Source organism: Solanum verrucosum, unplaced genomic scaffold (genome assembly GCF_900185275.1).
Source record: "Solanum verrucosum unplaced genomic scaffold, falcon-dt-bn FXZP01000196.1, whole genome shotgun sequence".
Classification (NCBI taxonomy): Eukaryota; Viridiplantae; Streptophyta; class Magnoliopsida; order Solanales; family Solanaceae; genus Solanum; species Solanum verrucosum.
Window position 1 is genome coordinate 4,078,245 of NW_026020420.1, and position 22,823 is coordinate 4,101,067.

The 22,823-nt window shown below is 33.7% G+C and overlaps 4 protein-coding genes and 2 non-coding genes across 6 annotated transcripts; 2 read left to right on the forward strand and 4 right to left on the reverse strand.

The window, feature by feature from the left end:
- Positions 1-341: 341 nt before the first annotated feature.
- TRNAV-AAC (transfer RNA valine (anticodon AAC)) lies at positions 342-415 on the reverse strand. Its single transcript has one exon. It is a non-coding gene; the product is annotated as a tRNA-Val (tRNA).
- A 624-nt stretch (positions 416-1,039) lies between these two features.
- TRNAH-GUG (transfer RNA histidin (anticodon GUG)) lies at positions 1,040-1,111 on the forward strand. Its single transcript has one exon. It is a non-coding gene; the product is annotated as a tRNA-His (tRNA).
- Positions 1,112-1,870: 759 nt separating this feature from the next.
- On the forward strand, positions 1,871-7,502 carry LOC125841042 (uncharacterized). Its single transcript, XM_049520038.1, has 5 exons — positions 1,871-1,991; positions 5,920-6,272; positions 6,612-6,707; positions 7,017-7,076; positions 7,157-7,502. Exons 1-5 carry the CDS (start codon positions 1,898-1,900, stop codon positions 7,355-7,357), a joined length of 804 nt encoding a protein of 267 aa, XP_049375995.1. The 5' UTR covers positions 1,871-1,897; the 3' UTR covers positions 7,358-7,502.
- A 1,007-nt stretch (positions 7,503-8,509) lies between these two features.
- On the reverse strand, positions 8,510-9,981 carry LOC125806962 (uncharacterized). The gene is made up of 3 exons (XM_049486712.1): positions 9,632-9,981; positions 8,892-9,333; positions 8,510-8,797 (listed from the first exon to the last, which is right to left on the reverse strand). The coding sequence occupies exons 1-3, from the start codon at positions 9,979-9,981 to the stop codon at positions 8,510-8,512; spliced, it is 1,080 nt and encodes a 359-aa protein (XP_049342669.1).
- An 853-nt stretch (positions 9,982-10,834) lies between these two features.
- Positions 10,835-14,537, reverse strand: LOC125806963 (uncharacterized). Its single transcript, XM_049486713.1, has 3 exons — positions 13,983-14,537; positions 12,945-13,112; positions 10,835-12,466 (listed from the first exon to the last, which is right to left on the reverse strand). The coding sequence occupies exons 1-3, from the start codon at positions 14,535-14,537 to the stop codon at positions 10,835-10,837; spliced, it is 2,355 nt and encodes a 784-aa protein (XP_049342670.1).
- A 2,109-nt stretch (positions 14,538-16,646) lies between these two features.
- LOC125806817 (uncharacterized) lies at positions 16,647-17,518 on the reverse strand. The gene is made up of 3 exons (XM_049486567.1): positions 17,364-17,518; positions 17,185-17,277; positions 16,647-17,095 (listed from the first exon to the last, which is right to left on the reverse strand). Exons 1-3 carry the CDS (start codon positions 17,480-17,482, stop codon positions 16,708-16,710), a joined length of 600 nt encoding a protein of 199 aa, XP_049342524.1. The 5' UTR covers positions 17,483-17,518; the 3' UTR covers positions 16,647-16,707.
- Positions 17,519-22,823: the final 5,305 nt, after the last annotated feature.

Genomic DNA, 22,823 nt, shown 5'->3' on the forward strand with positions numbered 1-22,823 from the left:
ACAATAACAATGACATACCCAGTGAATGCCATAAGTGGGATCTGGGTAGGGTAAAGTGTACGTAGAACCTTACTACTACCCCATGAGGTAGGATAGAGAGCCGGTTTCCAAAAGACCATCGGCAAAGCTTACAAGAAAGGAACAATAGCAACAACAAAGTATGTGATAATCGAAACACAATATATGATGATAGATATTTAATGCAAGAACTACATGAACCGAACAAACCTAAACATTCAAACAACAAAACAACACTCCGTTACCTCCTAACTTGTTTAATTAATCAACTATATAATTAAAAAAAATAAAAGAAGAATGTTGTCTATTTCACAAAATAGAATTGGCGTCGCCCGGACTCGAACCGGAGACCTTCAGTGTGTTAGACTGACGTGATAACCAACTACACCACGACACCTTTTGTTCACTTGTTGATTTTTAATATTAGTGACATATATACAAAAATTCCCATTTTAGTTTATTGATACCCATTCTTTTACCCGTTAAGGAGTATTTTGTGCATAGGATAGATCATAAATCAGATAGGATTGTGAATGTTATCGAAATGCATTTGTAGTAATGTTGATCAACACTTGTTTTCTCGTGAAAGCTTGATCAAACACTTTACTTTTCTAAAATAAACATTTTTTATCTTTTAAAAGCTTGACCAAACAGACTATAAGAATGTTTTTAAGAAAGTGTGATAACATGAAGGGTCTTGTAGAAATGCCAAACTAATTAGGAAAAATAAATATGCCTTTCCTACCAAAGTAATTGAATTAAAACTAGAATCAAATTCATATAACATATCGATAAGTAATACTTATACAAAAAAGAAGAAGCTAGAAATGGATTATTTGTATATTTTCAAACGTCTTAAGAATCATTGTTGGTATGAAAAACCAAAACGAACATGTATGAAATATATGGTATGATATATAATGATCTTTCATATATTTGTGCTTCTAACCAAATTCTTTTCTTATTTTGTAAGCGTAAATGACTTAACTAATCAGATCTATTACGATTTTGCATTCATCCTGTGGCTGTAGTTTAGTGGTAAGAATTCCACGTTGTGGCCGTGGAGACCTGGGCTCGAATCCCAGCAGCCACACTTTGTGTATTTTTTTTGCTCTCTTAATGTGAATTCTCTATATATTCTACTCATTTAATTTTATAATAAGCAAGTTTTCAAAAAAAATTTAAAGGAATGTCTAACTTTTGTGCTTGTCTTCTCGGATATGATGTGAATTTAATGATTTTTTTAAAAAATTTCAATTAGTTAATATTGTTTATATGAATTTTTCTTCCAATATGTTATATTCTTAACCAACTCAATATTGATTCTAAAGTTTATTGGCTTTGAGACATTTTCTTATTGTGTGATTGGTGTATCTTTTTCTATTCACCATAATATTGCATGTACGGACTAATGCATCTGAATATCTATATAAATCGTGTTCAAATAAATTCAAGTTATAACCCTCTCTTAAATTTTATCCTATGTATTTTTGATGATCTTTATCTAATATAATCACTTCTAATTTTATCCTATATATTTTTTAGAGTTCAATATGCATACACATATATCTAAATTTATTTTATAAATATATATATATATATATATATATACATCAAAATTAAATATTGTATGCGCGATTTTCACTAAGAATTAGAGTTTAGCCCTCAAAATTGAGTTTAAGCCCAATTACTTACCCACAGCCCAAAGCCCCATTTTCAAAGCCCATAAACAACACTCTACGCTTCCATTATCCAAATAGAAACCAAATCGGCGAATCCGTTTTCCATCTCCGCCGCTGCTGCCACCGCCGCTGTTGCCACCGCCGCTGTTGCCATCGCCGCTGCTTCCATCGCCGCTGCTGCCATCGCCGTCGCCAAGATGAAGATTGTCCGAGGTGTCTTAAGGACTGCCAATGCTTGCCTATCTCGTTATTCTTCTCATCATCGGACTTTTTCTGCACTTTCGAATTTTGGTAGGTACTGTTATTTATTCAATTCTCTGTTGAATTCCTTACTTTATCATGCTAACTTGTAGTTTTTGTAACTGAAAATGTGCAAGATTTAGTTTTATTGAGCTTATTTTGAATCATATTATCGTTGTTTAGCAATTTTCTATTGACTTTACGCCGGAAAATAGAGGTGTCTGACCTCAAAATATTTAGATCTGGTCCGTTCTCGTTGTTCAGAAATACATTTACAGTGTTCAAATTAAGTAGAACTGTACACTCCTTAGCTCAACTTGAGCTACGAAATGCCCTCCTTAAATTCTTTTGAGCTTCAGAGCTTAATCACATCTTAAATGAGCCTTTGGCAATGCTGGTTGTCCCCATACATCTTCCAAGATCACTGTTATGAATATAACTTAGCTGGAGGACCTACGTGAGAAGATACCAAATTACATTTGGGACTGCCTCTTTACCCTTCTGCCATGCTTGATGATCAACTCAACACCCTCTCTGAATCGTTGAAGATGCTGCAAGAATCGATGAAGGAGCTCCAGGCGAACAACAAGCGTATGCTCTCTTCTATTTGCCATGTGCGGTCATTGCTGCAGGAGGAGATGCGATTGGACTCCACTTTCACTGATACTCCAGATATTTCAGATGATAAAACTATCACCTCTGTGCTAGAGTCAGCGTGCAATGATAATGACACCGAGATTGCTGATACCGTGAAATCACAGTTGGATTCTCAGCTTCTTATTCTTGATGTTGGATATAAAATACAAAAGCACATCTCTCCCTCTGTTCTGTCCAGTGCTTCTATTGACACTACTGAGCTTGAATTTTCTCGTTTGTCCTTCTCAGTTAAAGAATTGACACTTCCAGTTAAAGGCTACAGACATAAGCTTGACATGGAGTTTGACTGCAAGGTGTTCGATTGCGGAAGAGAGATATTTTTGCAGAATTTCCCGGCCCTCATACAGCTATTGGTTCGCTTGGTTTACACATTTTTAATTGGTTTGATACAGGGCAGTGGGCTTGCTTTGATAAGGTAAACTCGAGTGAGTATTCAATCAACCGAGTTCTACTTTTTGGTTATTCGAAAGGCTTTCCACTTCTGAGTGTGGACGATGCTTCAGATGTATGTGATGTATCCTCAGTGACCACTACATATAAGGTGTTTGCTGATATGTCGGGCAGGTATAAATATGCATACTCTTTTATTCTTGACTCAACTAGACCGTGCCCTGAATTTGGGAGTGACATTATGATTATGGATAGAATCACATTGCTCCATAAGATTAAATGCTTACAACTTCCATTTGACCCCGGTGTATATGTCACACATGATGTTTCCATTTTCTTCTGTGACATGTGTGAAGATATTAGAATTGTTACCCATATCGAATATCTTTGCGTATCGGCTAACCATGCTGTCGGGGCTGTTTCGCTCAGTGCATTAGAAAAGTATATCGATACATATGACTTCCGTCAGTACCTCAATTTTCGCAACTTCAACTTGTCCTGGCAGCTACACACTGTTGTTGCTTCCTCACACGGCGACAATAATTTTACTGTGCTTGGGTTGTTGGAGAAGCTAAATACCACAGGAGAGGTGCATGTTTATTTGTGGTATAACTCTAATGTCGAGATCAATCTAACAACAGATGTTTTGCTAAGTGGCAATTGGCTTGGGCTGATTGTCTTTTCTGCTGACCAAGTATTGCATATTTTGGTGAACAACCAATGTGCAAGAACAGTATTTGCATGTTTGGGGAACTCCAAACGATCTGGCAGCAACGATATAAATCAGAGAGCTGGTGTAAACATGAATTCTGGTATAAGCTCTATCCATGGTGTTCTGAATGTTGGCCTCAATCTGAGAAGTGGAACGGAAGTGTTTTTGGATCAGTTTCACCTACTGGTTACAACCAGTTTCTTCATTTGTCTAGTGGTCATTCAATTGTTGTAGGGGTTGACGACTGCTCAGTAATAGTCTTATGGATCATCCTTGAGATTTGTATTCGACTCTTTTGTGGGTTAATGTCATTAGAATATCCAATTACAACCAGTTTAAAAAGGAGCAGCCATATCTTTTCTGACGACAAGTTTCCAATTCACAAGTTTGCTCACTACTGGATCCAAGCTAGAATGATGCTTGAGGTGCTTGCAAAAAAGACAGTATTATTTAAAAAGGTTGCTCCTAAGGTTGGAAGAGTGGAAGATTTTAACGGTGTACAAAACAAAAGAACCACAATACCATTTTTATGAACGCAAATGCTCCATGAACAACAAGTAGCCCAGCTTGAAAAATTCCATTTGCCTCTTTGTGATCAAATGTTACTGTTAGAAGGTGCAAACACCACGGCAAACACTATTATTGCTGCGTCGGAAACTGTAGCAGCTACAAGGGAAGTCATGCTGAAGGCACCGACTATAGAGGATATTGACAAAACAATTGTTGTAGTCAGCGAACAGATGGAGATTATAAAAATGCTACAAGAAGAAATCTTTTCGCATATTTGTGCAGCTGCTGATTTTGTCGAAAGTGAGTTGCAGGCAACAAATAACAAAAAGGAAGGCACAAATAACGTGTTGGAAATCATGTTGGCTGGATATTGTCCAAAAGTTGCTCCAAATGTGTTCAATGAAATGTTACGGAAAGCTGGTGGGGCTTCCAATGAACTGAAGATGTGGTCTTGCTCTCAACACACGATCAAGTGTTTGTTGGATGCTTCTGAAATTGGGGTGAGATACATAGTGTTGGTTACATCTTTAGACGAGTTATCCCCTAATTAATATATGCTATTGGAAGTTGGTTTTGTGTTTGGTGTTGGAAGGATTTTTTTCAAACTGGTTGAGAAAGTGGTTGTCCCCTGGAGTGCTTGTTTGACTACAAAGACCTTACAACTGCCAATGCCATCAATTCATAATGTTTTAGAGGAGTTGAATCCAACAATTTTCAATGCCCTCAAATTGAAGCTCCATAAGGTGTTCAACGTTGTTACTTTAGTCCCACCATCTTCATCTCCCAAGAAACTCTTTGATGTTACTCTTGTTAGACATGGATACAACCTCTGGTTCAAAAAGCAAAACAAAAGACCGTTATTGTATGTTGCTTTGGATAACGAAGCGTCTAAAGAACTCCTTTGGGTTGTTAACACTGATAAAGAGGAACAAGACAATACTATGGTCTCATTACGACTATATTCGAACCTTGAGGACAACGTTCTTATTGAAGAGGGGAGAATTGTTATGAATATAACTACAATGGAGGACCCATGTGATAAGATGTCACCTTACATTTGGGACCCCGGGTAGATGCCTATATATAGAAGAGGGAACTAGTCAATTAGGGTTTATGCTATGAACTTGTCTCTTATTTCTTAGTTACTTAGATTAATCTGGAACCTCTCTCCATTCTCCCTTTTTATTTCTACTTCTTCCCTTGGAAGGATTTGTTACTATTTGGAGCAATTAGAATGATGAACTCTTATAATTGTACGTGTAATTCCAATTATCCATTTCAATACAATATGAGTTCATTACAATCACTCAGGAAAAAACTGTTTTAGGAGAAAACTGTTTAGGAGTTATTTCTCAAAAAAAAAATTAAGTTGTTTAGGAGTTTTAAACAGCTGAACATGTTGAACACACAATGACGATCGGCATCCTGTGATTGAATAGTGGAAAGAATTGTAACATGGTCAAGCATCTCTTGGATGATATTTTACTGGTTCACTTATTCCTTCACAAATTGTCTGCCTTTCATATTGGACAATCCTAATTGACATTACTAATGTTCATATTTAAGACGCTCTAGCTTTATCTGATTCTTCTTTATTGGTGTAATTATGTGCTTCTTCATCATTGGTCATCATCCCCTTTTCATGTATATGCATTTTCTCTTTTATCTACATCCCTGGTAATGGACACGACTTTCCTTGTCACTACACAGCCCCTGATGATAAGCATAGCACCAACTCATTTGAGTCTGCTGAAGACTTTGAAAGACGAATTTTTGGTGATAGTGCGGGTAACAGGCCAAGTCCAAACTCCTTTTTCAGAAAGCTTGATGACGCTGAAAAGTCTTATGATAGATCTAGTATGGGCTCCACATTCAGTTCTGGAAACAGATCTAGTATCCTTGATGGTCTAGATGAGAGTTTTAATACATTATCAGATGGGATGGATGGTAAGCTGAAGGAAGCAGCCAGCTATTTTCAGGTTGATCCTGATGAAGTAAACAAAGAAGATTATGCTTACAGAGCAGATATGACCTTTTGGCCTGGGAACACTTATGAACTCAAGGTATGAGTAATGAGCCTACCATTTCTTGTATGCTTTTAGCATCTTGAGTGTCAATTCCATATACGGATATGTCTCACTGTGGTTTTTGTAGATCTTGTACCCATTGGTGTTTCAACTTTCAACAGCTTCCATCAAACATTCAATTGTTTGGGCCTGCTAGAATTGTATACCCTAAGTGTGTATTTCCTAGTACACCTCGTTTTCATGCTTTGTTTGCTGTTGGAAGAGCAAAATTATGGATGGCATTAATTTGTTGCCATAGCTCAACATGTCCTCTTGCTCTATATTTCCTATGGTGCTGTCATGTCCACCTCTAAGCTTTTCATTATTATCATGCAGGATCTTGATCTTAGAAAACCAGGAGTTCGCAAGCCCAAAAAAAGGGATGAATTTGAAACTACGACAGAGGAAGTTTTGCGCAAAGCTGATTTCAGGGTTTGTGTTCTTTGTTCTACATCACTTTGACCATGTATGGCTTTAGAATGTATCCGTATATGCACCCCAATGTCTGCACGTGGAAACACCCTTGAGCACGTATATTGCTTATTTGATATTCTTAGCATCAAGTCTCTGCTGTTTAGTTTATTGTTGCTGAATATCATGTTCCAAGTACTGGGATGTTGCTTATAAACATAAAATTGGTGTCTTCCTCCCAAGTATTGCCTTGTAATTATGACCCATTGTGAACCTTCTGGCTCTTAACGAAGTTATCTGATTTATAGCTTTAACAAATTTGCAATACAGAATGTGAGATTCCTAGCTAACTTCATCACGGAGGCTGGAATTCTCCACAAGAGGAGCAAGGTTTGTAATCAAATCCATCGACTAATTTTGACGATTGAATATGTAAATGTTTCTTATTCTTTCTTTTCGGTCATGTATAGACTGGAATTAGTGCCAAGGCCCAAAGAAAGATTGCAAGGGAGATAAAAACTGCCAGAGCTTTTGGTCTGATGCCTTTTACAACCATGGGAACAAAACACTTTGTATTTGGCAGAACAATGGAGGACCTTGATGCAGATTACGAATATGAGATGTACGACCCCAATTTTGTCGATTCAGAAGCTGGTCGGGAACCTTTTTAATCCTTAAAAGACACTAGTTACTATTTGTTTTACTTATCCTTGGTTTGTCCTTGAGAACATGTATTTCAGTTATTGCTAAGGGCTGATTTGCAGATGAGGAATTAGCATACTAACTCGCTTTCATCCAATGAAAAGATGTTCTCGAGGTTTTGTTTCAAATTACATACTGCTTCAAAGGACTGCCCTCCATAATACATGCTGGTCTCATTGTACGTCAATGATTTAGCTGTTGGAACTCTCCTCCTTGAGATGTTGTGATTTGGTTCATTTTGAGGATGTTCAAAATTAACTTTTGGCTCTACTTCAGTTTTCGTTACTTTAAACAAATAAAAAGCTGTCTTTTTTTTTTGCATACATAACCTTCAAAGTGGAGTCAATATAGAGTTCGTATGAGAATTGATATAATTACTTCCCTTGTGCAGATTTATCAGTATGTTTTAGCTCGACATGATTGAAAAGGAAGTAGAAAATGTAAGTTCTAGACTCCAAGTTTGTTCTTTTTTCTAGCTGCTGTAATTTGGTCTAGAAGATTATTGTTACTAGATGGGCAGATTCATTATCCATCGAGTTTTGAGTTTTGTCTTGAGGATTTCTTGGTTTTTATCAAAATAAACAAGCAACGTGGGATGTACATTTGGTTTTTTGTACTATTCGGTTTGGATATTTCGATCTTAAAAAAGTGCAACCCAATTTTGCTATTGGTTTGGTTATTTGATTTATCAATAAATAAGTAACATAATCAAAGTTATATTTGTAAATTGAAAAAAATATATATACAAGGAGAAGTAATAATATTGAATGCATTAATAATACTTTTTAATATAAATCACAAGTAAAACTTAAAACTCAATATTTAAAAGTAAAATATCATAACGAAACGCAATAACTAAAAAGGGACTAAAGTCGTTAACTCCAACTTAATTCAAAATCTAAATATATTATATATGTAATCAATAATATATATAATTCAGTTTTTTTTTTCTAAATCCAAAATCAAACCAAAAAACTAAACAATTTTTTTAAATCCAAAATCAAACCAAAAAATAAAAAATCCAATTCAAATTAAAATTCGGTTTGATTTTGTTTGATTTTCGATTTAATCCGAACAATGCACACCCCTATATTCAGTAAAATCAAAACAAAATAACGTCTCTATAGTTTCTGTTCTTGTGAAGGCAAAACTGAAGCTCTGCACATCGGACAATCTGTCTTCCTCATCAGCCATTGTTTGATGCAATCTGAATGATACTCGTGTCCACATTGCAACGCTCCTATATTCTCTTCGTTTTCATATTCAGATTGACATATAGCACAGATATCTGATTCTACATCAGGTGCTACTACTTCAGGAGCATGATGAATTCTTATTTTCAAATACTTCAGTACATCACCATGATCATCCTCATGATCGAGGACGAAAACGAAATCTCGAATTTCTCTCTCGAAAATTCAGTAGTCTAGTCCAGAAGTTGACATGTTGAGACCTATTGGCATTTTCCATGCGTTGATAATATGAGAGAGGATGGGTATTTACTCCAAGTGATTCTAAGACTGAATAACAGTAGGGCAGAGGAGGTTGAAAAGCATGAATTGGGTGTGGATTAATATAATCATCGAGATCGTAATGTCTAGAAGACTGATAATTGTGGCGTCTTGGAGCATTACGCGTATTATAGCTTCGTTGTTGATGATAGCTATTCCTAAATTGTCGATCAATGTACTCATATTGAGTAAACGATGCATCATATGCATTTGGATTAACATAATCATTGAGATCATACTGTCTAGAAGGCTGATAATTGGGGCGTCTTGGAGCATTACGTGAATTATAGCCTCGTTGTTGTTGACGTTGTTGATGATAGCCATTCCTAAATTGTCGATCAGTGTACTCATATTGAGCAAACGATGCATCATATGCGTTTGGATTAACGTAATCATCGAGATCATATTGTGTAGAAGGCTGATAATTGGGGCATCTGCGCGAATTATATCTTCGTTGTTGATGATAGCCATTCCTAAATTGTTGATCAGTGTACTCATATTGAGCAAACGATGCATCATATGCGTTTGAATTAACATAATCATCGAGATCATATTGTCTATAAGGCTGATAATTTGGCGTCTACACGAATTATAGCCTCGTTGTTGACGTTGTTGCATTCCTAAATTGTCGATCAATGTACTTATATTGAGCAAACGATGCATCATATGTGTTTGGATTAACATAATCATAGATATTATATTGTCTAGAAGTATGATAATTGGGGCGTCTACGCGATATAGCCTCGTTGTTGATGATTGTCATTCCTAAATTGTCGAGCAATGTACTCGTATTGAGCAAACGATGCATCATATGCGTTTGGATTAACATAATCATCGAGATTATATTGTCTAGAAGTCTGATAATTGGGGATTCTACGCGAATTATAGCCTCGTTGTTGATGATTGCCATTCCTAAATTGTCGAGCACTGTACTCATATTGAGCAAACGATGCATTATATACGTTTGGATTAACATAATCATCAAGATTATATTGTCTAGAAGGCTGATAATTGGGGCGTGTATGCAAATTATAACCTCGTTGATGATGATTGCCATTATGGAAAGAACGATGAGAAGTCATTGTTTCTTTTTGATCAAGAAAGAAATTAAGGAACATAATACTTTTGAGTTTGAACAGAGTACTATAGTTTGCATTGGAGCAAAGTATTAATAGAGATTATTTTCTTCCCACTTTAATTTGGTTTGGGTTTAAGTTAATTTCCTTTTCTATGTTTTAGTAAATGAGTTTTTAGTTGGATTTCTTGTTTGATTTGGTTTCGCCTAGAATGTTTTTGTTTTTGGAAACTTTTAATAAGGAAAAGAAAGGGCTAAAGTAAAAACTTATTTGTACTCACATATTTATTTGGAAACTTACCTATGCTATATTAAGAAAATATATATTATTTATAGTAATAATTTTTTTTGACTGAACACTTGTAATACAATTTAATACGTAGAGAATTATTTATAGAGATTCTCATTATTTATAAAATTATATCGTCTAGAAGACTCATCATAACTTCTAGTTACGTATTTGACACTTCTTTTCTTCTTTTGTTTCGGCTTCTGTGTTGCTTATCATTCTTCCTCTTCATTGCTTATTCTTTTTTAAATAAATTGACTTACCGTATACAAGTTCACATTAATTATTTAAGTATAAAATATGTTGATTTAATAAACATCCAACTTTATTTGAATTGAATAATTATGGAACTTCGAAATATCTATTGTTTGGCCTTCTTGAGAAATCAAAATTGGTAGTTTAAGATTTAAACGGGAACAATCTAGTTTAAATAGAAAACTCACACACATGTATAGTTCAGGTATAAAACTTGAAAAATCGGGATACTTTGAATTTGTTTTTGACCATTAACAATAAACAAATAGCGTGGGAATATTATTGCAAAATTTAATTAGTGAATTTTATGGTCTATTTATGGATGTTCCCAATTCACCAATTCTTTTATACCTTTCTCTAACTCTTTTACTTCTCTCATCAAACAACTCATGCAAAATCCTATTGAACACAAACAAAGAATCATCTTTCTAATAACCTCTTCTTTTCCTTCAATTGATGTCATGTTATCTACAACCTCTTTTGAGTGCTCAAGAAAATCACTTGAAGCTTTCCATTCCTTATTGCTCGTAGAAGTAGCTGTATAATCGCGTTGTGACTTTCCCTCCTCGAGGTCATAAACAATTTTATGATCTTCTGGTTGATCTTGGAAAGCTCTTGACATTCCGATAGAAATAGTTGTCTCAATACATTTCATTGAAGAGGTTATCGCTTCATTGACAATCTGTCTGTCTTTGTTTAAGTGTTCCTGGATCTTGTTTCTATCAGCATCACAACTATCTAATACTTGTATAAGAGATTCTATACTGTAGGCCATGAAATACAGTAAGTGCACGACATTTGATAGAGATCGTTGAAGGTTTTGGTAGCATGAAACAGGAAAAGGCGTAAACCAGAAACCAGGCTCCAACTCTGCATCTACTATGAACTTTTGTAACTTCTCTACTTGAGAATTCAATTGCCTTTGCTTCTTCATAAAGCCATTGATCTGCCCTGAGTCCAAGTCAATTTGTTTAGTACAACTTTTAAGTGTTCCAAAGCACAGAAGAAGATGATTTTTCGCGATTGTTGCTGCTCGTGTTGGTTGGATAACAAGTTCTATGATGATGAAACATGATAATCCAATTAAGGCCTCGGTGAGTCTAGCAATAGCAAATTCACTGGGGGGACCATAACGTTTTCTGCCTAGAATCAGTAATGCTCCGATAACTGCTGCATCTCCTCCTGCTGTAGAGTACATTTTACTGTTCCTTAAAATTGACGCGAAAATTATCCAAGGGATCATAGCTATGAATCTTATTCTCGCGAAATTTTGAAAAACAGTGCAGCCTAGTACTCCATAGACTGATCCTAGAGCTGTTCCTTGTGCTCGAGCATTTGCAACTGTAAAAATTGCTATTTTTCCTGTTTCAAAGCTGATGGCTGTTGTAAGCCCTGACCAATATCCATTCCGTTTGTTAAATAGCAGACCAAGTAGTACAGCCAATCCTAACGAAATTGAGCACTTGCACGCGAATACTAGGCTTCCGCGGTTCATTAGGTTAGTCCAATTGATGCAGACTCGTTTCGAGCTAGCTTTATCACTTCCTCCTGAATCTTTGGATCCTTTAGTCATGATTAGATCATTTATGCACATTTTGATACAAGACAAGAAGAAAATTGCTGGTATATCTAGGCTTGTCAGGGAAATTGACTCAAGGGACAAACTCGTAAACTCATTCTCGAATACGCCTTCTGTTTCTGTAGCTATCATTGAATGTGTTCGCAAAAGACAACGAGCTTGCTCCAGTTTTAGACCGAGTAGCTGTAGCACACGATGTGAGACACGTATGAGCTTTTCATCTATAATTGTTGTTTGAAAACAAGGACAAGAAGTTAAAGCAATTTCCATTCCTTTCATTGGACTTTCTATGTCATGCAAACCATTTCCAGGATCAGTGAAACAGGGGACTATGAATCTTAGCCAAGGTTTCTCCCATCGTAAACTTCCCTGCTCATGTACAAATGGATATTTAGGCAACTGAACGACGAAAGGAATAAAAATACTTACCTACATATACCAATTTATAGAATTCGCCCCTCAAAAAGTTACATTGTATATCGTCGAGGTATACAACTCACATTCTGGTATACCTAATAGTATACAACAATAAGAATGTTTCAATCACACTGTTGGTATACAACATGTGAATTACATACGCCATTAGGCGTATGTACATACGTACTGGCTACTGATCCACTCTGGATATTCTCTAAATTGACCTACAACTCTGTACCAGGTTAAATCGATCAAATTTTTTCTGGTCGCGTATAGGCATAGACCACGAAAATGTCCCATGCAAGAATTTTTACCTAATAAGGTTAAATTGATCTGGAAAGCGGAGTAATAATAGTATGCTTTTGACCGGTTAACTAATTGCGTACTGATAGTGTAAAAATTCTTTATGTTGTGACATAATTAATCGTACCTCTAAGAGTTTGATACTTTGAAGAAGCTTGGATCCTGTTAGGGAAATTGGTTTGGCTTGAGATAGGATCTCCATAGCTATTTGTTCATTTGGAGAATGGAGGGCTTTGATGTAAAGATTCAATCTCTCTGAAACATTTTCAGCATACATACCATATAGTTTCCTCACCTGTAAGAAAATTCAATAAATCTTTTAGCAATTGTATCATTGTAAACAAGTGTGATGGACTTCTTTAAAGTTATATCAAACTATTTTAGTTGGTCGTGAAAATCTTGTATACATTAGTAAGTGTTTAGAAGTTAGACGCCGTAAGCTGACAAGTGACAACCAGCGAAAAACTTGTCAATTCATGTTCGACCTTGAATTTTTCATAAAGGACTTGATCCCTTTCATCTTGCATTAGAAAAATAGATTGGCCTTTCTTTTTTATTACTATTTGAAAAGTTGGGTTATTCTTGTTAACAGGCTAGTCGATGTTGATGTCACATGCGTCAATGATTTTGTTGGACCAAGTAGACAATGATATTTTTGTTTCCTGTGTATGAACTTTAATTTCCAAAGAAAAATATCGAAAAAGTTAAGCAATATAGTATATGGATATTAATAAACTAGCTGGTATTATGAACTACACTTTGTAATGGTTTTTATGATTGTGGTGTACTTTTGGACATAGTATTCACTAACTATGTTCATCAAGATTTAAATAAATATATAAAAAAAATGTGGGTTCACGAAACTAGTAACTTTTGTTCATACCATGAATTTGTATTAAGAAATCAACAAGATATTTATAAGTAGTTCATGATGTTATTTTACACCAACTTGAGATTCTTATAGGAAACTATAAACTTTAAAATCTAAATCCGTCTCTATTTAACTTCTACACATTTTGAATCCCCATATGGTTCCGCACTACTATCCCATTACCCCTATTTAATGGACTAATATAACTGTTTCTAATAGAACTCGGCTCAATGGAGAAAATTTGCATTATTATCTGATTGATTTATGTAATTTTATCTTAGATATCATGATTACCTCAAAATAAGCTAGCCAGGGGAAGAACAGCAACAAAGCAAGAACAGAAGCCACAGCTCCAAGAGCAGTACTAGATGCAACTCGTAGATGGTGCATCACTATATTCACACGAATTCCATGAATAACAGCATCCACATACACAACAACCAGCTGCCAGAAAGCAATCCGCTTAGACATCAAATCCGTATTCCCCGGCAACGCCACCAAAAAAGCACTCCCCGCCACCATCACAGCAGCTACTAAGGGTGAGAAGTTGATATCATCAGTGGCGAAGCCATGAATCCATAACCCAACCATAGAAAGGGGCATGACTTGGAGCGTGGCACAACACGCGCTCCAACAGCCCCTTAAAACTTTTCCTAGGGTGGCATCTGGCACAATAATTATGGCCGTTAAATATGAAAAGGAGGGAAATGCCAGATGTCTTGCAATAGAGGGCGGGCTGAGTAGGGTGGTGCAGCCGATTATTATGCATGCTAAGGCGGTACGAATGGCCGAATGTAGCCTCATTCGCCACATGACTTGATCTCGCTTAGCCATAGTTGTAGTTGCCATACTTAGGATATAATCAGATTTTAATAAACGAATATAGAAAAAGATAACTCGTTCTCTTCTAGAAATCAGGCTTGAAGTACCTCTTATGTCTCACATTATCAACAAGTCGAAAGCTGATGACAGTTGGTAACGATTAATACTACGAAAAAGTTGCTATAAAAATGCATATGATCAAATGTAGGTGTAGGTTACAAAAACAAAGTGGCATTGAGGGAGGAATTTATATTGAATCTTTTCAGTCAACTAATATATGTCTGGATTCTGGAATCAAACCTTAAAGAAATTGGGATTTCGGGGTCCAGCTCCTCTCCAGTCTCCACGTACCATTCTTTTCATTTCCTAAGTTTTTTTAATTCGATAGAAGACACATTCCAAATTGAAATCAATAGTTTAGATTTAATATGCATTTTTCTTTTGGTTTCCCATTGAACTCTCAATTATTATGGTTAAAATAATAGATATTCCTTATATTTATTTGCAAACGATTTGGAAATCCCATCATTCTAGCTAAAAAGTTTTTTCTCTTTTTAATGTTATTATATTATAACTTAATTTGATTGATACAGTATTTGTGGTGCACGATTGCTACGAAAAAAGTTACAACAAGGTTCTGGTGAAAAATAATAAAAGGGATTTTAATTTTAAATGGAGGATACAAATAATGGTTATGTACTCTTTGAAGATTTCTTTTTTTTTTCCATCATTCGACATTCCTAAATTCGAATCTGCGTATTGTAGGACCTATTTTTGGGACAACACTTTCAAAATGATTTATTTCATTCTTAGAGGCTCGAACCTGAACCTATGATTAAGGGTGGAGGAATCTCAACCATCCCACCACAATCTTCGAAGATATTGTTGTAACTATCCCAACTTCAATCTACCATTCAAATATGAACCAACAATTTTGTACTACTCTAAAGTATTTATCAAGCTAATCGATACAAAAATAGTTTAATTTTGGAAACGGCCTCCTCTTTGTCATTCACGAAAATAAATTTACTTCATAGTATTATATTATAATTAACCATATATCTACAAATTTGATGTTGGCTTCCAGATTTCTACGTGCTAATCCACCAATGACCGAACACATTATGGAGAATAATAAAAAATATTATGTTGAATTTATTCCTCAAGCCTTTTTTTCCCACTAACAGGCCAGTACCTATAGCAAGTATAACTAATCATGTGAAAAGTTGGAACTAAAAACTTTTCAAAAAAAGAAAAAAGACATTTGAAACAAACTAAAAGAGAAAGTAGAACAAACAAGTTGAAATAGAGGAGTAATAAGTACTATTAATTAAGCCGAGTATCAATTGAAAACATTCTCTCTATTTATACAAAATTATGATAAAGTTTCGATACACATCACCCTCACCAAAGTTATTATTGTTGCTTATAATCAATGGCGGAACCACCTTATCTTTAGGGGGTTCATTCGAACCCCCTTCGACAGAAAATTATATTATTTTTACATGGTTAAAATATATTTTTAGGTATATATAGTAAATGTCGAACCCCCTTCGGCTACTTCGTGTGTCTATTTCTTCAGATTTTAAACCCCCTCATTGAAAATTCTGACTCCGCCACGGCTTATAATGCATAGTTTCTTCTTGCACATTTCTAGAATTACATATTATAGTATATATCCTATCCTTGGCATTTGAAACCGAATCGCCGAATATAAAAGACTTTGTCCAACATATCAAAAAGATATAAAAACAAAAAGATACTATAAATTATTTGTCATGTGGACTTAGAATACTTGTTAACATGATCAATTTATTCATAAGACGAAAAGTTTTGAACAAGATATTCCTCTTTGAAAAAAAGGTCGGTGAGATCTTATTAATATTGTATAATTGTTGAACTAGGCCATTTGAAATATTGAGATCTTATGTACATAAAATATCTTATTTGAAAAATCAACTATGTATTTTTTTTTTTAAATGTTGTTGAACAATTCTATCACTCGATTACACATGTTATTAGATGAAATATTTTCATTACACATGTTATTAGATGAAATATTTTCGTAGTTTTTATGAAAACAAATGTTATACGTGAATACGTTCAATTTTTAATATTTATGATCTAATGATTAGCACTCACTTTTTGGCGCCAATGCTCTGACTTACCTCTTTCTCTCGAACGCAATTTCTTTTGATCATCTCTTGAATCGCATCAGTGCCGTTGATTCAAACCGTTGAAACGGATCCACGCAATACACATGATTATCTTCACCGTCGCCGAACGAATCGTCGTTGTCGTTTTTGAGATCAACAATTGCTTCGTCTGTTCTTCTACTATTTTCTGAGTATAACTCCGAATCATGATGATCTCCTTCTGCAGGCCACACAAATTCCTCAAATTCGCTTTTCAATTTCATCTTTTTACTTTGTTTCTTCAGAGAACTGTTCATTTTTGCGCGAGTTGCAGAGAGGAGAGATAGATCGAAGTAATCTTCTAACCTCACTTTAACAGCTATCGATTTTCTCCGTTTCTGTAATGGAGATGAATCCACATTAGTTGAGTTATCCTGCTGTAATTCATACCTGTAAGTCACAAAAACATGCAGATCTCGTGTGAACAAATGTGATTATACATGCATAATCTGAATTGATCGAACAGAGAATGTGATTACATATGAGATGCGATAACAGAGGACGAAGAATGCTGATGAGGAGAACGAGTAAGTTTTCTCCGTTTCTGTAATGGAGATATATCTACATTCGATCTGCAATTACGAAAAACATCTAGATTACATATGAGCGATTCGCAAATGCGTGAGTAGCTGAATTGAACAGAGAAAAGGATAATTACAGATGAGGTGCGATTGCGATGACAGAGGACGATGATTGTTGAGGACGAGTAAGGCGTTTTTGAATGTCTTCAATTGTGGCGAGAGGACTCGAAGCTTCGACTCCATGTTTATCCATCATACACTTGCTCGTGGTGGAAAGGTAAAAAGTATGACTGTTTTGCAGAGAATCGTTCCAGCCAGAAAATTTATTTTCCATTTATCACTTTATGTAGTTATAATTTTCACCTTTGTTCACAACTAAATGTTCAAGTGCTAAAATCATTCCAAAAACATGTACTCCCTTGATTCTAATTTATGTGACATTCATCTCCAAAAATCGCATATTGATGAAAGGTCCATGAAGTCAATCCGCCAAACATCAAAAAGTTCAACTTCAAGGATAGGGGTAAGATACCTTTTTGACATTGATCGGGCTAAGATATCAAAATCAAAATCGTGAACACCCCTAATCATGTGAAATCCAAAGTGAACAAAAAAAAAATGAGGCAAATTATAACAAAACAAGATAAGACTTTAGTTTTCCATTAGAAGATCAATATAATCAGCTACCCCATAATTGACCCCTAAGCTTAGGAGAATCGAAAATTATTGTCTCTTTTCTAAAATGCCATTGTACCTTGGTTATCATGATAATGTTTGCTTATTTTACTTTTTTCCACATGATTCTGATCTCTTTCGATTGTTTTACAAAAAGGAACAAAAAAAATCGTCCTATACATCAGAAGTAAAAAAGGGATTTCCCTTGATTACATCTTGAATGAGACCCAATTAGAAATGGCTGAAAAAATGACAGTTTATCATTTGCTATACTATAGGACCAAATATACTTTATTGTTACCAAAATATTCAAAAATACTACTCATATCATAGAATTCTCCAAATCAATCAAAATAACCCATTTAAATCGCAATTACTCGATCACCTCTTTAAACCCGACCCAAACCCACTTAAACAGGATTAACTCCACCAACTCTACTAGCTTGCCTAATTGTTTGCGGCCAAACCTGTTTACTCTACTCGCTTGCCTAACTGCAATTACTCTTTGTTTACAGGGGGTTTAATTAATTTAGGTGGATCTAGGTTGAGTTTAAAAGGGGAATTGGATAATTTAATTGAAATAGGGTTTTTTTTTTAATTGATTTGGGGATTCCATTCAAATGAGGGATATTTTTGAATACTTGGTAACGACATATCGGATGTATATTTGATCGGTTGGTCCTATAGTATAATAAGGGATAAATTTAACTAATAAATAGAAGTAAAATGATATTTTTGACCCTTTACCTTAATTTCGTTTATAAGGGAAATGGGTTTTTGGATTTATCATTTTTTCGTACATTTAGTACTAACAATTTAGATTTAAACTTTCAATTTTATTCTTAATGAGATATTTTATATTAGCACAAATATCTATGGCTTATTCTAGACCACAAGTTAAAAAAAAATCTCTTTTTTTACATTTCATGCTAGTCAAACATAATCTCATAAATTAGAGTGCAGAAAGTAACTGTTACTCTCACCATAATATTTATCAGAGATTTATTTTAGTACTAAATTAACCTTATTAATTATATTTTGAAAAGTTACTATGTAATGATAAGAGTAGTAATTAAAAAGAAAATGATAAATTTCTCTTTGACTTGTTAGAATGGTTACTAATAATAAGAAAAGTCTATTTTAAAAAAATATAAAATCAAGTAGATATCTTCTTCTTTTGTCACATTAATTATTTTAAATCTATTTTCAAAAAATTAAAACATCAATTATTTTAAATAGGGAGAAATATATTGTACGTTTTGAATCAATACAATTGATGAAAAAAGTCAATTTTCATTTAAATCCTCAGCCCCACACTAACTTCCTAGCCCAACCCCCACACCCCTCTACCTCCCCTAACTCCTACCATCACTTGGTCAATCATGGGCCTCATCTATAATAAGATAATTAAAAGTTGATTTACATAGTGATTAACAAGTTTAGAAATAGTTTAGTTAAATATTTCTCTAAGTAGATAGAAGTAGCTAATTTAACAATTTCACTATACATTTTCCATCAAAGAATATGGTACAAAACTTTTTTCTTAATTAAATATTTCGATTTTGAATTTTGAATATGATTTTTTTTTATAAGAAGCGTTTCCCTCGAATGAACGCTATGCAATGCGAATTCCTATTTATCAAATATCGAATGAAAAAAATAAAAACGTCAATGTATAGTTGTGAGATAATACTCTCCTCGGTCTATTTTAATTGTCTTGTTTACTGAAACTAACTAGTTCAAAATAATTGTCATTTTAGAAAATTAATATATAATTAATTACTCCATCCGTTTCATTTTTTGTGTCACCATTTGACAGGACACATTACTTAAGAAATAAAGGATGACTTTTAAAACTTGTGGTCTAAAATAATCCTTAGATATTTGTGTGGCAATAAATTATTTTTTAAGGGTAAAAAAGAATTTAAAAATTAAACTATTTCTAATTATATTAACATTAAACCAAAAATGATCTTTACCAACAATTAATTAACGACAATACCCATATATTTATAGAGACAATTAAAACTCTTTGTAAATGTCCCTAAAGCCTAAGTGACATTGGATTCAATGACAATTAACTAATGTCGGTAAAAACTTTAACATTCCTTTTTTATTAAAATGTATATTTATTACGGCTAAAAGTTATTTTTGTCATAATGTAAAGTGACATTTTTTGAGGACGAACTATAAAAAAAATAAAAATGCCACATCAAACGGGATAGAGAAAATATTTGTTTTCACATTTACCAACACTCAATAAATAAGGAGAAAGATTAATATAGTTTAAAAAAAGTAACATCAAATTCAAATAAATATTTAGCACCACTCAAGTAAGAGGACTTTTTCTAAGTTTGTGTACATTGGATCCTTCGCTAAATGCTCTCTTTAACTTTCCATATATTTTTCCAACAACCTTCTTTCACCTGAACAAACCATACACATTACATCCAAAATTTTGTATCATCTCAAATTACAATGGAAAATGAAGAAGAAATCAAATCCAATGAAGATATATTTGTACCAAATAATCGTGATCGTAATAAAGTAGATAATCGTGGTGATCAGGTCGAGCTTCAAGATTTATATGATGATAATGATATCGAGAAGAAAAAAGGTCATGAAAATTACTCTAAATGTACTTCAAAGATAGTTGATGATGAAGATGACGACTATGGATTTTTAACTCCACCTTCTTTGGATCACAGAATCGCGAAAATTACAAAATGTCCTCGAGCACCCATGAAAATTACCAGACCAACGATTAGTATAAAAAGAAAAACTGCAGTTTCGAGGACATTAATCTTCGAGGAAATTGATTTTGAAACAATTTTCATCTCAAGAATCCAGAAAGAATTGCATCTGCCAAGCAAGAAATCGAGAAAAATAGACTGCGGAAACTGAAATTATTTCCATATAGAGGTGAGAATTATTAGAATTTTTAATTTGTTTTGCAATTACATAACTACTGATTTATATTTTACGTAATTTGTTTCTTCCTTTTTTTTTCTTTTTTTTTTCCATTTAAATAAGAAAGAAATATATACTAGTTCCGTTGATATTATTTGGAATTGAGCCAAGGGTCCTACGGAAACAATCTCCTTGGTACGATCTGCGTATATTCTATCCTTCCCAGTCTGAATACACCACTTATGTGATTTCACTGGATATGTTATTGTTCTATCTGGAATTGAATTTTTTATTTGTTGTATTCTCTTTTCTCTTTTAATTTTTTTCTTCTCCCATAAACTATTTCTAGACAAGCATGCAGTTTGTTTATATGTGTTTTGCTCCTCAAGCAATGTATGTTTTTTTTTCTTTTCCTTGATTAAAATTAATCATCTGATATTCGAAATTGATTATTGGTCCGATTAGTATGAATTCGCACCAAGTAAACCCATTAAGCAGGCAAACATTTCTTATACAAAATGCTAGAAAATATAAATTGTTAGCTCATATCTATCTCTGCCCTCGATCCAACAAAAACCGTTTGATTCTATAAAAACGCAAACTCATAGTTGTTTGGAGTTACCCATAAAATATTATTTTGAAGAAGAGTGCATATGATCAAAGGGAGTAAAAGGAAGGATGTGCAATAGCCTTTCTTGGCAAAAGCTACTTTTGATAAGTGATGCATGCAAGTCAAATCTTCTTTTTCCATTTATTTTTTAACTTATTTAATTAACATATTTTTTATCTTGTGTATTTTTTATTACTATTAAACTATAGTATATAATATTTTGACATGATGGTATCCAAGGAAATAAATTTAAGTTCCTTTTGACATTTCATCTTCATGAGAGGGAATTCTAACTAAATAAAGGCAATGCCGTTGGTAAAAATATCTTTACTTGTACAATGGTGTCATCAACATCACTTCATCATACAAATTTTAATTAATATTATAATAATAATAATAACTATTAAAAAATAATTTGTATTTCATATGTCGATACTTGAAAATAATGTAAAGTAAATATTGATAGATAAGATGAAGTAAAATAATTACTCCGTAGAATTCAGACGGCTCAACCTCACACACATACAGGTTTGACTTTTGATAAGAATTTAAGTTATGTAAGTATATTATTATGAACTTAATTTATTTAATTTTTACTTTAAAGTTACTCAAAAGCTAAGATATCTACAGTATAAAGACTAATTAAGGTAAAAAAGACATTTTAGTACCCTAAAATTTTTGCTATATGTAAGATCTGGAGAAAGATCGAACTATAAATTAACGATTTATTATATGTCACTTACTCTGTATTTCTGTAAGAGTATTTCTACAGTTTAAACATGTGACCTTCTACTCACAGGATAATAACTTTATAGACTATATATAGGTAAGTCACTTTAAAATATTGGATTTGTAATCGGAAAATAATACATCAGCATGAGCCAACCTTTTGCTTTTTATAACTTTATTTGATAGACACAAAAATAATCAAACAAAAAGTCATGATGTTCAACGAAATGAAAATTATGTGTTACTTACTCCCTTTCTTTGAATATTTTTTGGTCTTACTTTCATTTTTAATCTATTACTCCCTCCGTCTCATTTTATGTGAGGTAGTTTGATTCGGTACAAAATTTAAGAAAGAAATGTAGACTTTAAAAATTTGTGATCCAAAATGAATGACATAAATTTGTGTGGTTGTAAATCATTTCATTAAGGGTAAACAAACATTTTATAGTTAAATTGTTACTTAATATAGAAATGTGTCATTCTTTTTGGGACATATTAAAAAAGAAAGTAAGTAACATAAATTGGGATAGATGACAAAAAATAATGTTTCTTTTCTCGTTTTGGCAACTTTTTAATCTTAACTTTTCACATGACATGTTTAAAAATCACAATATTAAATAATATTTGATGCATTCTATGTATCTTTAGTTTAAAATCACAAGAATAAAAAAAA